Source organism: Camelus ferus, chromosome 7 (genome assembly GCF_009834535.1).
Source record: "Camelus ferus isolate YT-003-E chromosome 7, BCGSAC_Cfer_1.0, whole genome shotgun sequence".
NCBI lineage: Eukaryota > Metazoa > Chordata > Mammalia > Artiodactyla > Camelidae > Camelus > Camelus ferus.
In genome coordinates, this window is record NC_045702.1 from 36,427,766 (window position 1) to 36,448,208 (window position 20,443).

At 43.3% G+C, this 20,443-nt stretch overlaps 1 protein-coding gene and 1 long non-coding RNA gene across 12 annotated transcripts in view; one reads left to right on the forward strand and one right to left on the reverse strand.

The window, feature by feature from the left end:
* Nucleotides 1-3,134, reverse strand: part of LOC116664886 — a 54,037-nt gene extending 50,903 nt beyond the window's left edge. The window contains exons 1-2 of the long non-coding RNA XR_004321389.1: nt 3,000-3,134; nt 1,775-1,951 (exon numbers count right to left, since the gene is read on the reverse strand). This is a non-coding gene — a long non-coding RNA (uncharacterized LOC116664886). The remainder of the gene's footprint in view (nt 1-1,774; nt 1,952-2,999) is intronic.
* The window catches only part of ELMO1 (engulfment and cell motility 1), a 491,925-nt gene that overhangs the window by 460,331 nt on the left and 11,151 nt on the right, over nt 1-20,443 (forward strand). For all 11 annotated transcript variants that reach the window (XM_032483695.1, XM_032483693.1, XM_032483692.1 and 8 more), the window contains 2 exons: nt 6,352-6,459; nt 13,558-13,640. In XM_032483695.1, the coding sequence (XP_032339586.1) occupies nt 6,352-6,459; nt 13,558-13,640 (191 nt within the window). The remainder of the gene's footprint in view (nt 1-6,351; nt 6,460-13,557; nt 13,641-20,443) is intronic.

Genomic DNA, 20,443 nt, shown 5'->3' on the forward strand with positions numbered 1-20,443 from the left:
GTGCTTAAAAATAGGGATTCAAAGCAGACTGTGCTGAAATTGGTTTCCTATCACCCCCATCCAAACATTCCATTTAGATTTACACACATTAATGAGGACAGGGTGTAAAATCATTTTAATCCCTTCGAGAAAGGGGAATTCTCATACAGGAACAGCCATGAGCCATCCCAGTTTAGGGAGCAAGTATACACACGCAAGGTCCATGGCCACCCTCCCTCTAAATCTGTCCAACAGTGAGTCAGACACAGGTGAGTGGATTTAGGTATTAACTTACAGGCGAAAATACGAAAGAGCTTCCTGTCCCACAGAACTGGAAAGGGGAGGACAGACGTCAAGTCCTCTGCCGCTGTGTTTGGCTGGACGGCCCCTAGCTGCTACTTGCCTGCCTGCCATTCAACCTGCCTCATTTGCAACTCTGCTACTTGGTTAGTCCGATGGAGACATATACAAATCTGGGTTTCTGTGAATTCTGACCACAGTAGAATCGAGAGGCAGTAAATCATGTGACGCACACCAAGCTGCCTTCAAGTCCCTGCCTCCTCCCTGCCTGCTAGCTGGGTACCGAGCCCTGGGCAACCTAATAAATCTCTCTGGGTTTCTATTTCCTCGCCTGTCAGATGGGGCTGACGTCAGTTCCTACATCAAATCATTGCAAAGGTTAAACAAAATCATGCATCTAGGCTATGTAGTAGGGTGCTCGACACATTGTCAAACATTCATTAATAACATTTAGTATTAGTTTTGGCTTGGAGTTACTCAGAAGATAGGTTTTCGAACACAGGCAGTAGATGGCAGTGGATGTCCCATACCTGCTTCACCGCATGCCGCACGCCCCTCGGAGTGTGAGAGGCTCATGTTCACAGTCCTTCACGATGAGAGCTCCTTCTTAACTGTCCCCTCAGTAGAGAGTTAAGATGAAATCCCAGAAGTTTTCTATCTTAGAGCCATTATTTGCTTTCTGAGAATCTCCAGGCTCAGGAACTGCCTCCTATTTTCCTTACATTTCAGAGATGAGGATATTTCAGAATCATTTGCATTGAAGAGTCTTGATAAGAGCCCAGGGCTATACATTGGAGTGTCATTTTAAAGAAATGATAGCATGAAACTTTTGCTTTTCATTGAAGACATGCTGGTTTTGTTGACCAGCATCCCTTCCCTAAGCGTTAACAGGACGAACTTAATTTGAAACCCAGTAGTGAGCGAAACATATACCCAGCAGAGTCAGCCTGCTTCTGTGCTGAGGCCCAGGGCAGCGTCCCTGCCTTGCTCCTTCAGCTCACTCAGAGAATGGAGAGCCACGTATGTCCTGGCCATTTCAGGAACCATATGGTTTCTTACTCTGTCTTTGAGATTTTCTTTTAATATTTAACTAAATCTTATAACTCATTTTTAGAAAAAGACAGATATAAATAAACGCATATTTTCAAAAGGAGAAAGGCCAGTTTGTTTTCAGGAAAAAGGCACTTTCCAATAGATCAAAATAATAGATGATCATTGTTCTCAAAAGGTAGAGGGACCAGTAGTGTCGATGAGAGGGGTTTTTGCTGGAAGAGTAGGAAGACACACTCATATTTGAGAGCCAGCTCTGTGGAAGGTGCCCGGTAGATACTCTATGTTTGTTTTACTCATATAATTATTAGCATTACTTAACAGAGGAACTGGAGGGATCCCGAAGGTTTTCATCGTTTGCCCAAGACTCCACAGCTCATGTGTCAGGGCCAGGTCTCTGTGACTCCAAAGCATCTTTAAAATGATTTGGGAGCCCTGAAGTTACCTTTTGCTGAAGAAGGAGAGTCTCCACAGGGGCAGATTTCTGAATCAAAATAGGAGTTTCTCATTCTGAAGAACGCTCAGTGAAGTGAGGAAGATTTGAAGGGCAGAATGACCTTCATTCTGTGTCTGTAGCTGTCTTCCTTTACTAGACCAACAGGGAAACCTTGTCTCTCACCACCTGGAAGATGACATTTCCTTTTTAGAACATTGCTGGGGTCCCTCATGTTTTTGGACCTGGAAAGGTTTGACCCTAGGCAGGGAGCAGCCCTACTCCTGAGCACACGGATAATTTTGCAAATTTTAGGTTAACCTGGGAAGGACCTGAAATCGTAATAAAATTGTCCAAAGAATTCACTTTAGTAAAGGCCACCTGTCTCCCAGACACAGGACCCTTCGGGCCCCCTGGAGCTCCAGGCAGCTACCAACTGTGGGCTTTGCACACGAGACAGAGACGTCTCCCTGAGTCCGTGGGAGAGTCGATCAGGGCTCGGTTCTTGCGGTGTCCCGTGCCTCACTTTGCTGGCCAGCATTTCACCCCCAGCAATGGTAGCTATTAATCAGCTTGCCCATCTCCCCTACAGACCTGCTGGCCGGCCCCACACTTGTCTCCTGGATATGAAAACGGACAGTGAGCTGCACTGTTCACTATAGCTACCTATGGCTATTTAAGTTAATTAAAATTAAAGAAAATTTAAAATTTCTCTTCTGACTCTTGAATAAAGCAGGTACAGAGTATTTGCATCATTGTAGGACGTTCCGTCGACCACTGCTGCAAGAATTACAGTTGTCAGGGGTTATTAGCTCCATAATGATCTATGTGACATTGAGAATAGCTTTAATCAGCCCTGGAGACCTTCTTAACAGGCTGTGAGCTTTGAAACCAGCTTTTCCCTCTGATCCTTCACACGCGTGCACATACACACACACACACACACACACACACACACACACACACAGAAAGAGTGAGGCACAAAATTGTCTCCATATTTTCAGTTTTTGAGTTTGGGGAATGAAAAGATGGCTATTAATGTACCAACATTTGTAATTGACTGGAAGACCTCTATATTAACTCCTGTTTTCTCTTTAAACGCTAATCTTTGCTAATGTTCTCGCTGCTTCCTGCTAATTGCTTTTAGTGACACAATCCACTCATTCATTGCCCAGAGGGATTGGGGAACTAGTAACATCATGCTGGGTTTTGAAAAGAAAATCTGCATTTTTCTTACCATAAAAGAAACTGTGAATCAAACTGCCACTGAAACTGCCTCAGCCAACAAGTCGGTGTGCTGTGCTGGTCGGAGCTGGCCTCTCTGCTCCCCCTTGTAGCAGCTCTTCCTTCAAGACGGACACACACAAGTTATGACGCCTCTAAACCTTCCCAGAGCTAACCTTTACCCTGAGGACGATACAGGCTGAGCACCCACCCGCTTGCTGATGAGTCAAAACAACCTTCCCAAGCCCTTCAGCCCCTTTCCAATATTTTTGTCGTCCTTCCAAGACTTCCTGTTTGATGGGGAGGAGCAAAACACATCACTCACTTCAGTGAGTGCACAGACTTGTTTTGCTCTCTACCGTTTTGGTAGCAGGCAGAGAAAGAGGAACTAGAGGATAAGAGGAAAGTTAGCCAGAGGTAGGAGGAAGACCAGAAGAGGGTGGTGTCAAAAAGTCAAGAGCATTTAAGCCTCTGGAAGGAGGAAAGTCTGTCAGCTGTACACCAAGTATTGTTAGAGCAGGTTCCAGGTAGCATCTTGTGTTTCTTTAAACAGTGGCTGCAGCTTTGCAAGGAAGATGATTGTTTTGCCTCCAGGAACCCTGATAAATAGCTACGGTTTTCTAATAGTTTCTGACTGTATCAATATGTTGCACAAGAGACCTTCCCAACTCCTGTTTTGCCCTGTGGTGCAGGCAGAGCTATTGAGTCCCTGTCCCTACTTCCCAGATCCGGGAAACAAGTGTTTCTACCATCTTTCTTTTAGTTGCCACTGAGAACTGAGGGAGCGCCTTCTCTGAGAGCTTCTTGGCTTTGTTCCCCATATTAGCCTTTCATCCTAATGATTTGTGCTCCAGCCAGTCGAGTGCTGTGAGCATGGTAGGCACTCTGACATTATTCATTGGAGAAATCGACTTCACCTATGAAATAGGTTAACCTATTAAATAGACAACCTATGGAAGTATATGCCTCAGGTTTTTTGATGTCTTACAAATAAGTTGTGCTTTTTATCCCACAATGTATCTGTTTGTACCACTTAAATTTCTTAATGCTCCCCCACATAGATTGAGGATGACCGATCTTTGATGGCACCATATTGACCTTTGGGCTACAGGGTGCCACTGTGAGTCCCGAGAGTTTATTCCAGCTTGAGAAGTGAGGAATTTCTAGAAAGAAATGGCCAAGACCTTACTCAGAGTAAGTCCAGGGTGTCCAAGCACTGCAGCTCACAGACTTCCTTCCCAGCTTTCTGTCACCTTTCTTCAGTCACTCACTTAGCCAAAACCCCACCTCAGAGGTAGCAGGGGAAGAAATGCTCTATAGCAAATTTCTGCAGCTGGCTTTGCGGTCATCACGGGTCATTGAGACAGGGTGGAATGTCCTTTGCGGGGGAGAATCCTCTACAGTCTGTCGTGCCAGGGCCCCAAGAGCACTGCTGATGCTCACAGCCAGAGCACGGACTGCTCCTTCGGTACTGCAGTTCCTACTGTGTGGTGCAGATCAGGCTTCCTCGTGGAAAACTGCCTCACTGAAATGGCTGTGAATTTCAGGGAATATACTGAAATGGCTGTGAATTTCAGGGAATATTTTATTTTCTCCCTTTGTAACGCTCTCCCAGAAAAATGACCTGTGTTGAATGTGTGTGTTGTGTGTGTGTGTGTGTGTGTGTGTGTGTATACATACATACACAGAATTTTGAAAATTTAGCAATTCCAGATGGTTTCCTAGCCATCAAATAACTTCTTCTTTCCTTTCAAATTTTTCCACCAGAGTTCAGATTTTTTTTTTAAAGATATACATTGCCATATTCTGACTATATTCAGGAATCCTCAAACCTTATTTAGAGATGAGAAAGAAATCACAGAGGCATTTTGCTTTTGTGGATCCAGTTTGGGCGTTTTCTTTGTTCATTGTGTGGCTTTTACTTCCATTTTTAAAACTTTTCTTCTGCTAAAAAATATAGTTAAAATGTGGCCTTACGGCGAAAACAATTTTAGGTAGAAGAACATTTTTCTTAAATATTACAGAGACCTTTTACTCAGAGTGGCTTCAAAACAGTTTGTGTTTGTAGACACAGTAGTGGAGGGACTTGACCAAGGCCACTGTATTTGCCAACCACATAATGGCACAAAGGGGTCTACAGGTCATGGATGCTTTTGTACCTTAAGCATCTTGACCAAATCCCCGTGGATCTTTATTTATCAATTTAGTCAACACCAGCTGTGCCTCTTCTACATGCCAGGCACTATGCCAAGGGATCAGTACAGTGCAATTGTAAAGACAGTGGCTGTCATCAGAGAGCCCTGGCTTCTGCACAGTCAGGACTGATGAGTATCCTGGAGTTCTCTTCTCCTGTCAGTGATTGTTCACAGTGCACCCACCAGGGCAAACTGCTTACCTCGGGTCTGTGGCAGATAATGGGGAATACTAAGGTGGTTAATGTAGGGGCACCAATAATCAAAGGAGATGCTGGACAGCTAAGAGGTTGAGAGAGTCTCTCTGGCTGCAGGAATCACAGAGGGCTTTCTGGAGGAGGCAGCATCTAAGATCAGCCGTGAGAGCTGCTCAAAGATTGCTGTCACAATTTAAGTTTCTTGTCTAGATAAAGCATTCTTTTCCTCCTTCTCGCTACCTCACAAGCTTATTCAAAAATTTTTATTACATTTGTGGGGCAGAAGAAGTCAAGTTGAGGGAGTTATTTATAAGAATGATCCTAAGGTGCTGGTTATGCCTATGTAAGAGATCTGAACTCTAGGAGTTAGAGACGAGATGATTGTTGAGTACCTTCCTCCTTGAATAAATTTCTGAACCATTTAGAATATTTCCTCATAAATTTCACCCCTTGTGAGTGTCACTAGCATCCTAACAATTTATTCATTGATTAGTTTGTGTGTATAGGCCTCAGGGGTGAGAGGTTTGATGTCCCAACTAAGACATGGTCCTCAATCATCTCTTAAAATCTGGGAGAGGAAAGTGGAAACAGAAAAGTTTTGAGAAAGCTGTTTTTTCTACATCTCCCTCCCTACTCTTGTCAGGCCCAACTGGATGAGGACTACTCCCCCTTGTCATCATAGATACTGATGAAATAACCCTCTTGAAGCCACCACTTCGGAAGCCCTGTTGCCATTGTCTTTGAGGATTTGATAACTTTCCCAGTGGTTACCAAATGTCACCGAGCAAGGCAGGTACTAACTAAAGATCAAAATCGAAAAGAGACTTACTGCCAGGGCCCTAGAATTCATTCTTTCCTGAAGACTTAAAATCAAAGGAACCATTTATTCTTCTAGGAAAGACTGCGATGAAATAAGGATGTCAACATTTTTGAAAATCAGAATCATTTACCTTGTAAATGTGTGTTTTTTCCCCAGATAAGTTTTGGTACTGTCGGCTTTCACCAAACCACAAGGTCCTGCATTATGGAGACTTGGAAGAAAGTCCTCAGGGAGAAGTGCCCCACGATTCCTTGCAGGACAAATGTAAGTGTCTCTCCTGTGTAGGAGGCCTGAGTTTGGGTCATTTGTTTGTTTCCTGGTCACAAAATATACAGAAAAACTGTTAACCTGGGAAACCCACTGGACGCATCTCATCTGGCTGTGAGTCCCAGCCTGACAGTCTCATGAAGCCCACGACCTTGATGGATCTGGGCTTCGGGCCTGAACAGGGGAGAGGGCGTAAAAGGAACGCTCGTGTAACTTTCCCGGAAGATGTAAAACTGGGGTTCAAACATCCCCTTTCACATTACTTGTCCAGGTGCCCTTTTAAGGAGCAAAAACAATATAAACCTGATTCTGTCAATCATCTTTTTCTGATGACCCAAAATAATTTCACGTGAATTATGTGCTTGAGCCCTACCACATTTATTCATTATATTGAGTGTAGCCCACAATTATAGTACAGAGCTAATGGCAGATCCCAAGGACAGATTCAAAGAAGTAACTCACTCAGTAACATTCTATTGTTTGCTAAGTAGTCCCCGAAATACATATTATTTGTATTGATTTGCTGTTTCTGTACAATGTCTGTCATATGTTTTGAAGAGCCAGTGATATGCTGGATTATTTTAGCCCAACACCAAAACAGGTTCCAGATTTTTTTAGTAGCATTATATGTACAGATTAAGCAAAGTATTTTAGTAACATTAAAATCCACAAAGGTAATGGATGTATTTGGAAGAGAATTGAAGTAAAGTTAGACATAGCCTCAGAGGATATCTCAGGTAGAGAAATCAGAGTGAGAAAAAAGTAGAGACACTTTTCAGTAAGATCACCTTGACCCTGCAGTGAGTCATGAAAGCAAGTCCCAGACAGAAGGTGCCCCAAGTTCTGGCACCTTCTCCTGGTCACCCCAGGGCCCGTGGAGGTCAAGTCTGGACTGTCTGCCTTGCAGCTGTTGGCCTTCACAGGGGAAGATAAACCAGGAGCATCGACTTCCTGACACACTCAGACTCTGTGCTGACGTATCAGGCAAGCAGCCTGGAACATTCTCTCTTCCTCCAGCTAAAAAATTCATTGGTCTGGTCTTTGTAGTGTCATTTTGTTCAGAAAGCAATTTTATTTCCTTTCATGGGAGCACTGCCTCCTCAACCCACATTATTAGCACTATTCATAGGAAAAGAAAGAAATCTGAAACCCAGTGCTACAGAGTCTGGGGCAGTGTCTACACTTTCCTGCTGTGGGGGCGTCCCAGGCCTCTGCCTGTAATCAGGACCCTCCCTTCTGGTCTCCAGATGTCTTCCCCATCCCATCACGGGCACGCTAGACGAGTGGTTCTCGGAGTGTGGTCCTTGGACCGTCAGCAGCAGCATCTTCCGGGAACTGACTAGAAAAACAGATTCTCAGAGCTCACTCCCAGACCTATTGATCAGCAGCTCTGGGAATGGGGCCTGCAAGCTCTGTCTTAACAGACCCTCTAGGCAATCCGGATGTGCACCCTGAGTGGGAACTGCTGGGCTGTATATTGCCGTAAACTCTTCATCCTTTGAAATCCAATAATTTGGAGTTCAGAAGAGCTAATCTCCAAATTTGGCTTTTACCAATAAGTAAAAACTTTAAAAGAACAAAAAGAATAAACTGATAATGGGTTGCCAACTTATAATTTAGGCCAAAAAAAAAAAAAAGGCTATTACAAAAGAAAATCTAAAATTTAATATCACACTCCTTTCATTTTAGAAAGGGCTCTTGATCACACACACAAAAAGAAAGACAAGAAAGGCCTAATCTTAGAATAAAGGACAGTCTCTCCTGCTAAATTAAATTAGCTGTATGAAAAACTCACAGCAGTGTCTTCATTTTCCTCTATTTGCTACTAACTGGTAAAAAACCTCACCGGGTGAAATCTCCCTCTTGAACTCAGACCTGTCCAGCGGCCAGCAATTTGGAATCTCTGCTCTCAGGGGGTAAAATAAAAAGTTAGAGGTTACTGTTGGCCACAGCAACCAAAGCTCTATACAAAGTCTCCCATCTCCTTGTTCTTAACCTGACCAGCAAATAAGGAAAGGGGTCTTGGCAGGAAAAAAGAAAACCCGCAGTGGGGTTCTTCCTTCCCTGCGCGGTGCAGTGAATTGGCTCTCCCACTCACCAGATGTATTATTTATCCCCATATTCATGGGGATAATTCCACCTCTCAACCCACAGACAGGCACTTGACTGGCATTGATTGCAGGTTTAAATGCAGCCCTCTCATTCTAGCTGGTCCTGGTGCTGGGGAAATTGGTAGCTCTGCCCCTGGAGAAAGTCAAGGCGAGGACAGCACCGTGGCTTGCTGGGAGTGGGGAGGTTCCGAGCTTGCCCGCAAGCTCATGCCCCCCTAGGCCCACCAAGGCCCACACCCCCAAGAGCTAGAAAGCAGAGTGCTGATGCCAGGGATAGCCAGGGATAGCCAGCTTCCCAGGGTGGTTGCAGAAGAGCAAGGCCAGAGCTGCAAATCTACAAACAGCTTTGGGTTGTGGCCACAGAGTGATGTTAGTTCTGGGAAAGGGTTAAGAGAGTCCCTTCCAACAGCGGCTCTGAAACTCTTGTCCACTTCTTTCCTTGGCATCCTTTGAAATCCAGTAATTTGGAGCTCAGAAGAGCTGCTCCATAAAGAGTTTCTCCATTGCAAGATAAACTAAGAATGTGTACCTGTGCAGGTGTGCTCATGTGGGAGGGTGTGTGTGTGTTTTGAGGAGATTATATCTGTACTCACGTGTGTGCCAGGGAGGCGGTATATTCATGTGATGCAGTCAAATGAAGCTATTCTTTGCTTGAGATGAGAAAGCCCAGCCTAGGAAGCTGAAGTTTGCAGCTTCAGGCCAGCCACCTGGTTTGCATTTAATTCCAATTCTGCATTCTGCCTGGAGCAAAACAGTCCATCCTGTTGGAGCCTTTAAAAGTCAAAAACCTCATTCCACTAGAAAAATGAGATGTTCCTTTAATTAATTGCAAGTTCTATTGCTATTGCCATGTATGATTGGCCTCTCTCAAGACCAACGGGAAAATTGTCTTCCATCCCTTAAGTTACTTAGGGCTGAATATTGAGGTATTGATGAATCAAATAGTATAATTGAATCCTACAGAGAGTGTGAGTGGACATGGAGGGCCTCTCCTTAGCTGTCTTTGTGCCTAAAGGTTTAGGAAATCTCTCTTCTCATATTCCTCTGGTTTGGCAGGAAACACGGCCCTTGAAAACCCACACGTCCTTACCTCCCTTCGCCCCACATTCCCCCCACCAGGCTTACAGGCTCTGCTCGCCCCCACTAAACCCCAGACTCCATCGCTTTCCGGCAGTGCCCCGGGCCCCTCAGTGCCTCCCTTTTGAAAGAATCTAGGCCAGCGCTCTTCACTCCCACATCAAAGGGCCCGGGAGGAGAGGGCTCACTCCCGCACACAAGGCGATTAAGCCTGTTACAGCTGATGAGAGGAGCGGCCGCAACGGCACAAAGTGGGCGATTTGGGTCACTGAAGCATGGGGAGTGACTCAGGTCCCTCAATCCGCAGAGAGCATTAGCTTTGATTATTGATAATGAGAATAATTGCAAATAGCATTTTTGAGTGCTTACTCTATGCCAGGCACTGTGCTAAGACCTCTTCATAAATTATCCTCCTGACAACCTGAATAGGTAGGTATCATGGCTTTTGTTTTTCAGATTAGGAAACTGAGGTACAGAAGCATTAAGTAACTTGCATGTCTAGTTAATAGTAGAGCAAAGATCTGAATGCAGCCATCTAACTCTGCAGCCCAGATTTTTCCCCACTGCTCCGGACTTCTTAGGTTCAAAGCCAGCAATGGTCTTGGCTCCAGCATTGAGTTAATTCTTGGAGCAACACAATGAGATAAAGGATGTTATAGTTCCACTTAGTGGGCGAAGCAGCTTAGGCTCTAAGACCTTAAGCCCAAAGTGTTATAGCCAGGAAGTGCGTCTAGAATTCAGACCCAGGCTCTGTGATTCCCACCACTCCAGGCTGCCGAGTTAGAGACCAGAGTCTTTAATGAACTTCTACTGGGACCAACCTGTCCGTCCTCTGTATCTCTGCCCACTGGAGTTTCTACGACAGAGCTATGTAAAAAGCAAGTGCTTGTGGCTTACTTGCAACTTCCTGGGGTGATTCCTGCCTCAATTTGGCTCCCAGGGGTGAACCTAGCACAGTTTTTATCATGGTGGCCACATTTACTTTTTCAATGGTATTTTTATTTTAAAATACAGTTAAAGTGACTTTCACAGATATTAGCAATCAAAGAGTTTTCTGAACATATCTGAAGTGATAACCACATCAAAGGCTGTCTTCTGCATGATTTGAGGTGCTGACACCTTCCAAACAAAGGGAAAGGTCGTGACTAGCAAGGGACCATGGAACAGAAGAAGGAACAGCTGTCCCAGCTCTGTCCTTCACTAGCTATGTGACATTGCATGATTTAGTTCTTCTCTTTAGGCCTCAGTCTTCTCATCTATAAAATGGGAGTGTTAAACTGGATTGTCTCAATCCAGCTCAAACTGAAGAAAAGCATTGAAGGAAATGAGGCCAGACCCCAAGGAGTTAGAGTGGTGGAGGGGGAGGGGAGGGCTCAGTAGTGACCCTCCTGGTTCCCAAATCTCCGGACCCCACTTCTTTATGCTGCTCGCCTCCCCAAAAATTGATGGAAACACTAGCCCTGCTTTGAAGTAATCAAGGGCCCTCTGCTGCCTCCTTAGAGTATAGACTCAAGAGACGTGAGTCTGAAGGGTGTAGGGAGGGAGACGTTTTAGCCCTTCTGGTGCCTAATCTTCCAGTGCATCTAGAGACAAACTATGCAAAGAGCAACCTTTAAAAGCCACACTGTATTTTTAGAATTTTATGTTTTCCTTTTAGCCATAATCCTGTGAGTAATATAGCAGCTTGTCTCCTTGACAGGGGCCAATGCATATAAAATATGTATGTACTTCCACAAGTACGGAGGAAGAGTGCCTTGTCTCCCCTGAAGCCTTCTCACTAGAGATTCTGAAGACTGCCCCCACGACGGACTTTAGTGTTACTCTTGTCCTGCTCCACGGGATGGGTTTTCAAAGCCAAGTGGTAGCTTACTATTTATAGATCGTAGACACTTTCTCTAGTTCGTTGACCATGTCATATATCATACAATGAAGACTTTCTACAAGGTGCTTGTGACTCAAACTCCATCTGAGGCTTGGGAAGGTATTTGGAGTTGGTATGTTAACTACATCGCAAGTCCAGAGCTGATCGTTGGTTATGAAAATGGATTAGAAGAGAATTGTAGTCAGTGGCTGCAGTCAGAGATAGGCTCAGGAATCACAAGGACCGTCTACAGGAAGATGCCAAACTAAAGTGGCCAGGCGGAGGAGGAAAGGAGTCCAAGGTCAAGGGTTAGGCCACTCGGGAGAGGTGGCATTGCTACATTATGCCTGCAGAAACAAACAGCCCCCCAAATCTCAGTGGCTCAGGACAACGAGAGTTTCCTTCTCACGCCTCACTGTACATAACTGACATGGATTTTCAAAGGACGCTCCACACAGCGACTCAGGGACACAGGCCACTGGCTGCTTTGCCCTCCCAGAGCTGCGCCATCGGGACAGACTCGTTCAGTTCCTGCAGCTGGAGAAGGGAGGCTGGTGGGTGTGGACTTTTCACTGCCTCAGCCAAGAAGAGCCACGCCACTTCCTCTCACACTTCCTTGACCAGAGCTAATCACGTGGCCCCACTTAACTGCAAAGACGCTGGGAAGTGTCGTCTTCCATATGCCTAGAGGGGAAAGGCAGGTGTCAGGGAGTGCAAGTCATGTCTACCAAAGGGATCTAGAATCCAGACTGCAAGGTGAAGGAGCAGACATGGTGGGATAGATAGCAGGGGATCCCTGCAGAGATTCCTGGACGAGTTCATCACAGCCCCACTCCCCTCCAGGGTTTGAGAGAGCTCTAGAGGTGTCAGAGACCTGGACAAAGTTCTTAACAACTTTACAGTACCTGGAAAATGTTAGCTTTTAAAAGGCCTTCCTGTTTATCATTTTGATATTCTATATATTTTATAATTTCACCTTCATCTATCACCCTCACAACCCAATGCCACAATAGAAGTAGATGAAATTTAATTATGAAATCTCTCATTATCTTCATCATTGCAGAGAGGGGTCTAAGGAATTGATGACTTAAAGCTTTTGCAGATCCTGAATGAGCCCCTAGATTCACAGTCCCTTGTGGGACTGAAAGATTAGACACTGGAAAGGGACAGATGACTTCGCAGTTTTTAAAATTAAGGTTCCATACCATCCTACTGCCTTCTCTCCCTCAGACGATCTGTACAAAACTTTAAATGCACAAACTGTTCCACTCCTTTTATCTTCCCCCAAGTCCTGAGTAAGACAAGAGAGAACATCATTTTATCTAACTGCATTATTCTCAGGATTTCCACGACAAATACCGGCTACCCCTTCCCTCTCAGAAAGGAATGTTCCCTTTATTTAACTGAGTTTAGTTTCGTAGTATGTAAAACAGGAATAATAAAACTTGTCTCACAGAATTGTTGTGAGAATTCATGAGATAGTAGAGGACGGGAATTTGGAGCGTGGGAGTTCAGGATTGTTTAGGTTCAGATAAATTGTTTTGTGATAGGGTTACTTCCCCTCATTATCCAAAACTCAGAAACCAAAGAGAAGTAGATACTGTACAAGAGGTACGATCCATATGAGGCACTTGGCGTTGGTCCTGGCGCACAGAAGTCTTCCATAGCCTCTGTAGCAGGACCACGGTTACTGTTGTTATTACTGCTGCTTCTAACACCATCACGTCGAACACAACTATGATGGGGTTTTGTTGCTGTTGATTTGGGTCTTTCTTTTTTAGGTACTTGTTTTAGTAAACCACATTCTGCTTATGAACACAGATTTTTCTCCCTAAGGATGCTTTTTGCTGGAATATAAGAACAGATTTAAGTTTCTAGCCCTGGACACTGCCTGACCTCTCTCCCTCTTTTCACCTCTTTTCTCTTCCTGCAGTAATTCCTGGGAGCGGCAGCCATGCCAGCAGACTCGATACTTAGTCCTGCTCCGTATTGACTTGTAAGCTGTCACACGATGTAATTACTTTCATTTTCTCTTACTAATTGCAGTGCCGGTGGCAGATATCAAAGCTGTGGTGACGGGAAAGGACTGCCCTCATATGAAAGAGAAAGGTGCCCTTAAACAAAACAAGGTATGATTTCCAAATTATTGCAAATGGTTCTGCCTGCACGATGCAGTGAGTGGCTGCAGGGGGCCCAGCCCTTCTTTGGTCGCTGCGTGTGCATGTAAGTGTGCTTGTGTGTGTGCACATGCGCACGTGCGTGTATGCACTCGAGTTACTCAGCTCTTACTCAGCTCTTCGTATTCCTTTCCTGATTCCGTCTAGATCTCTTAGTCTTACTCTTTCTCTCCCGGATCACTTGTTGAATCCCCAGCAGCTCCTCCATTCTCTTATTCCCTTCCTACATCCAGTCGGAGGAAATGCCCTCTCCCTTTTGTCACCAGTCCTCTCTAGAACCTTCTCCACTCATCTCTATCCATCCTCTGAGTCTCCCATTTATGTTCATATTCTCCCTTTTCCATTTTCGCCCTAGTCCCTTTCATTTTCTCCTTCTTACTAACCCCCTGAGGTCTCAGTGAAGTCTGGGAAAGAGACCAGATGACTCAAAAAACCTTAGAAAACTTTTAAAGGCCTGAAGTTCTTCAGCATCATGGGAAGTGTTGTGAAACAGTTCAAACCCAGCTTAAAGGAGAAAATTTCCCCAAAGGCGTGTATTGCTTAAATACTCTTCACACGGCAATATTTGTCACCACCCCCTGCTAGTTTACCAACTAATGTTCACCATGACACCACATTCCATAAGAGAGGGTGGAGGAGGTGGCGTTATCTGAAAGGATGGAGGAATGTCCTTTGCCCCCGGTTTAGAGGTATTTATTTGCCCTTGAAGGGGCCGTCGGAAACCAATTTTTTATGACCTCTTAGCATCTTCTGATACATATCCATTCATGAACAAAATTAACCCAGTTGATTAGGATGTTTCAGACACCTTGGAGCCAAAAATATCACAAAGATCTGCAAGTTGCTTCTTTACTGTCCAGTGTCAGTGTCTAAGAGGAGTAAGAACATCATACACGTCCTGTTTATCAACCAGGGTTAAAGTGAATAATCCCTGCTCTGTAATTGCAAACATTACAAGGCAAAGGTTTCTCCAGGTCTGCGTAGGATGACCTTATCTATGGTTAAGGAGAAACAAAAGTACTGTTAAGGAAGAAGAAGGGAAAGGACACAGCCAAGGAGACTGATAAAAAGATCTCTGCTTCTTTAGTTACGTAAGTATAAGCCACCTCGAGTCCATATGAATTCCTTCCTTGTCAAGCCTGTCCCCAGCACTATCACATAATGCACTGAGTGACACAAGGGCACGCCTTAGAGTCGGTAGGTCGTCTTTCTTCTCCGTGATGTGGGGAAACAGAGATTCTACAGCTCATCAGATTCCAGAATAGCGTCCCTAACTACAGCAGCAAGTCCCCAGCCTTCATGGTTTGCCTCCTGGGGGGCTGCCTGCCATCAAGACCACCCGGTATGCAGAGTACAATCTTGGGGAGCACTGGCCTCGCACAGCTGCAGCCGAGGGCCCCGTGCTTATAGAACACTTGGAGCTGAGCAGGACATGATGTGGGGACACTGGCAGCAACAGGAGTCTGTAATGAAGGCCAGGAGGGGTGTAGATGGCAGCAGAGCAACCTACCAGGACTCAGCACTCTGAGTAGGGACAGAAAATTATGTAAAACACGTGTGAAGGAACTTGTGGTTTCAGCCCTAACTCATAAAGAGCCTGGGAGTTTCACTCCCATCCTTACAGCAAGAAGAAATCGAATAAAGTGAAAATCAACAATTTTCTTGGAATTCCCAAGAGAACTGAGGTTGCAGAATCTGGAGAGTCAGGTATCTCCAGAGAGTCATAGCCATATCTGCTCACCTGAAGCAGAATCTGCTGGAGCCATAAACTGTAAGATCATTTAGATGACAAATCTGATGAATTGCTAGTATGAGAGTGAGAAACTCTTGGGGGTTGCAGCATTGAACATACTTTCATAGACTTTACTTCCACTAACCCTAGCAGATTCTCTCAGTAAAGATCTGATAGCAGTCCCCCGCCCTCTACAGCCCACCCCCATCACGCCTCAGGCAGGAGAAAGAGGTGAGTAATCATGAATATGACAGAGCCTTCTCCATGGGAAGGTCCTGTTCTCCAGACCTTTTTCCCAGCTAGGGGAAAGGAATCTCTCCCATTGCATCCCTTTTTGGACTTCTTATTTCAGCTGCAGGGTTGGGAGTAGGGGGACATGCTCAACAGCAGTCAGAACCTGAAGGAAATCAATAGGAAACTCTGTAGCCATACCACTGGAAAAGCTAGACTACTAGAGATACACTTGAGAAGGTGATAGCCACAAGACATAAGACCTCTACAAATGGAGATTTAACTGGAAAATTATAGAGTGCTATACATCATCCATATCCTACCACCACACCAACTAGACACCAAAATAATAGCACTAGATTATAGCTGAAAGATCTGGAAGGCACAAACTCTCTTGGAGGAGGAGTACTTAGGGAAGCTCATAGTTAGTAGAGGAGACAAAAATAGGGTCACTAGAGAAATCTGAAGTCTCTGGCACTTAGAGGTATAGCAAAGATTAAACCTACCCCCAACTCCTTGCCAGATTAACATAAATCACCAGTCTAAAGGTCTGTGTATCTCACTTCCTGTTCCCTGATACAACATGTCTGGATATCAACAAAAAGTTACAAGCATGCCAAAAAACAATGAAAAACAGCCTGAAAAAGGAAAGCAGTCATCAGAACTAGATTCCAATATGACACAAATGTTGGCATTATCAGACAGAGAATTTAAATTAACTATGATTATAAGGTTTATAGGCTCTAATGGAAAAAGTATACAACATGAAAGAACAGATGGGTAATGTAAGCAGAGAGGTGGAAATTCAAGAAATGAATCAAGAGGAAAGGCTATAAATAAAACACTGTAATAGAAGTGAAGTAAAGAATGCTTTTAATGGGCTCTTTAGTAGACTTGACATGGCTGAGGAAGGGATTAGTGAGCTTGAAAATGAGTCAATAGAAACTTCCTAAACTGAAATGCCAAGAAGAAAAAAAAAAAAAAAAACTCAAAATGTCAAATAACTGAGGGACAATTGCATAAATTATAACATGTGAAATTAAAATACTAGAAGAAAGAGAATGGAACAGAAGGAATAGTTAAGCAGTAATGACCAAGAGCTTTCCAAAATTAAAGATAGGTATCAAACCACAGATCCAGGAAGCTTATAAGATACCAAGCAGAATAAATACCCCCTACCAAATTATCATATTCCTACTACAGAAAACCAAAGACAAGAATCTTAAACCAGAAGGAGAAAAACAGCTTACCTACAAAAGAACAAGGATAAAAATTAAAGTGGATTTTTCAACAGAAGCCATGAAAGTGAAAAGAAAGTAGAGTGAAATATTTAGTGTTGAGAAAAAAAAAAAAATTCCATATCCAGTGGAATTATCTTTCAAAAGTGAAGGAGAAATAAAGACTTTCTCTGATAAACAAAAACCAAAGGCACTCATTGTGAATGGACCTACTCTGCAAGAAATATTAAAGGAAGTTCTTCAACCAGAATGAAAATTACATAGGTCAGAAACTTGAATCAATGTAAAGATTTAGAGTTATCTAAAAGATAACTCTTTGGTTAAAATAATAGTAAGATGTGTTGGATGATTATAGCATATGGATAAATGAGAAGAATGATAGCAAAGTCACAAGGGACAGGAGGGAGGAATTGAGATACTCAAAACAGAAGGCTCCCCCCGCCCAAAAAAAGGAGAAAATAAAAAATAAAGAACAAATGAAAAGAGTTACAAGCATGGCAGATATAATCTAACTATATAAATAGTCATTTTAAATATCAGTGGTCTAAATACCCCAATTAAAAGACAGAGATTGTCAGAATGGATAAAAAGCAAGACCAACTATATGTTTTCTACAAGAAACCCACTTAAATATAAAGAATAAGGTAGGTAAAAGTAATGGGATGGACAAAGATATCAAAATACATGAGGCAAAATGATAGAATTGAAAGGAGAAATTCACAAATCCTTTATTATCCTGAAGACTTCAGTACCCTTCTGTCAGTAATTGAATGATCAAGTGGGCAGAAAATCAATAAGACTGTTGATGAGCAGAGCAGCACCATCAATCGACTTGATCTAATTAACATTAATAGAAAATCCACCCAACGACAAGGAGAATACACATTTTTCTCAAGTTCACAAGAAACTTTGACCAAGATAGACCACATTCTGGACCATAAAATATATCTTAACAAATTTGAAAGAATAACAGTCACACCAAGTATGTTCTCAGTTCACAATGGAAATAACCAGAAATCAATAACAGAAAGATAGCTGGAAAGTCCCCCCCAAGTGTTTGGAAATTTAAGAAAACACTCCTAAATAACCCACAGTTCAAAGAAGAAGGCTAAAGAGAAATTACAAAATGTTTTAAAGTAACTAGAATGAAAATACAACTTCTATCAAACTGTGTGGGTTGTGGTGAAAGCAGTGCTTAAAAGGAAATTTATAACATTAAATGCACATGTTAGAAAAGAGGAAAGATCTAAAATCAATAAAGTTCCCACCTTAGGAAACTAGAGAAAGAAGAGCAATTTAAGCCTTCAGCAAGCAGAAGAAAAGAAATAATAAATATTAGTGATCAGTGGAACTGAAAACAGGAAAACAGTAGAGAAAATCAACAAAACCAAAACTTGGTTCTTGAAAAAGAAATAAAATTGAGTTCTAGCCTGACTAACCAAGGGGAAGAATGAAATAAGACACACCAGATACTAGTATCAAAACAGGTGTGAAGATAATGACCTCATTTGAGCATATGATGTGTGTGGGTAAACTTGACTTTCCTGCATCAGATCCTCTCCCTTTAGAAGACATCAACAAAACAAACTGAGTAAATGACATTTCCAACCCTTTTTTAAAAAATTGTAATGACACTTACAGAAAATTAGATGGATAGACAGATGGATAGATGGATGGATAATGGATGGATGATGGGTGGATGGACGGATGATGGATAGAGATGGATAGATAGAGAATGGATGGATGATGGGTGGATGGTCGGAAGGATGGATGGATGATGGATGGATGGGTGGATGGATGGATGGACAGATGAGTAAATGGGACACACTGCTATAAACACATAGATAAGGCTGAAAATTGAGGCTATTTCCTGGGATTCACTGGCGCAGATATTCCATCCACTTCCAGCTCTTCCAGGCTGCTTTGAGGGTTGAGAGAGGCAGTACTATCTCTGCCAGTCTGGCTTTTTCATTTGTATACAAATGAAAATTGTTTGTCTTGTTAATAGTGTCAGTACACGTAGTTCATCAGGCAAAACATCAAAAGGTAGAAAGGAAATCTACAATGCTAATAATTTATTTCCTTAACTCACCCGTACCCACACCACTTCTCCAGTACTCTGGAGATCTGCTCCTCCCTACCTCTGGGACTTCTGGATAGGAAAGGGGAGACCTGCAGCTAAAAAGGAGAGTTGATCAAAATGTGTCCATAGGGGGTCTGTCAGTGCATGGTAGTGGGCAGCAACCAAGGCCTGTCGCTGGCTCTTGAGTTTTTTCAGCCAGAGAATAAATTCTGACATTTTGTGCTACAGGACTCTCCATTAGCTTAATTACTGAACAGGGCAAACTGAGACGTTAGCATCATTAAGGGAAATACTTTGTTACTGCAAAACGTTGGTAACTGATAGTATTTCTCACTCATTAAACATTGTACATGCCAGGCACTGTCTCAGGCCCTGGAAATAGAAACAGGAAGGGGACTGATCCTTTCCCTTGAGGCAGAGGCATTGGTTTGTAGAGTCATTCACCCAGTCAGCATTGGAGCTCCTGGTAAGATGAACTCTGGGCACAGAGTGATGAGCGGGCATTCATGGCCCCGTCCTCCTGGAGCCTAGGGTCTGATGTGTTTAACAGAAGTTGATGCAACAGAGTTTCTGTGGAGACCAAAAGTACTGGCTTCTTCACCGAGAGATTAGGAAATTTCTGACACTTGAAAAGAATTATCATGGGTGAATGGAAATTCAACTGGAAGAATTTAACTTTTAGGGATTAAGAATTCTCAATACAAACTCTGCAGTTTACAAAAGAAAGCTAAGTTGTTGTTGTGTGTTTGGAAGTGGGCATTCCTGGTACTTATCCCACTGAATTTGGGGCTTATAGTTAAACAGTTAATATGTAAGCGCCCAAGGGAAGATTTGACCAGATCTCAGTGAAAGGCATGGGAATATATTTGACATAAGAAAAGCTCTCATCTCACCATGTCCGGAGTCCAGCTTTTGTTTTTCCACTATGATTTATGTATCTGAAATGAGAAGCAGATTGTACTAGAAGCTAATGTTCTAGCATCGGCTTGAAAGCCCTGGTCTTAACCAAAAAGCATTTTATTCAGATTTACTTCATTTATCATTCATGCTCATATTGAGTGTCTTCTCTATACCAGGCCTGTGCCGGCTGCTAGGAATCCAAAGATAAATACAACCTCGCCCCTGGCCCTACTGTCTAGCAGATATCAGACTTACATACCGATACGCAGTTACAATCCAATGTTGTCTATGCCCCAGTAAATTTAAACACAAGGAGAGCCTGGGAGACTTGAGAAGGCTTGTGGAGGAAATGGTGTCTGAGCTGGGGTTTGAAAAGGAACTAACCAGGTGAGCAAACAAGGGGAAGACTTTCTAGGAGGAAGAAACAGTATGTGCAAAGGTACAGGGGCCTTCTGACGTATGAAAGAGCATCCTCTGATTGAGAGACATTGAATTCAGAGTTTTGAATTGCTGGACCAGAGACACAAAAATGAGTTGAAGAACTATTGGCTGATAATGCTAAGATAGATTG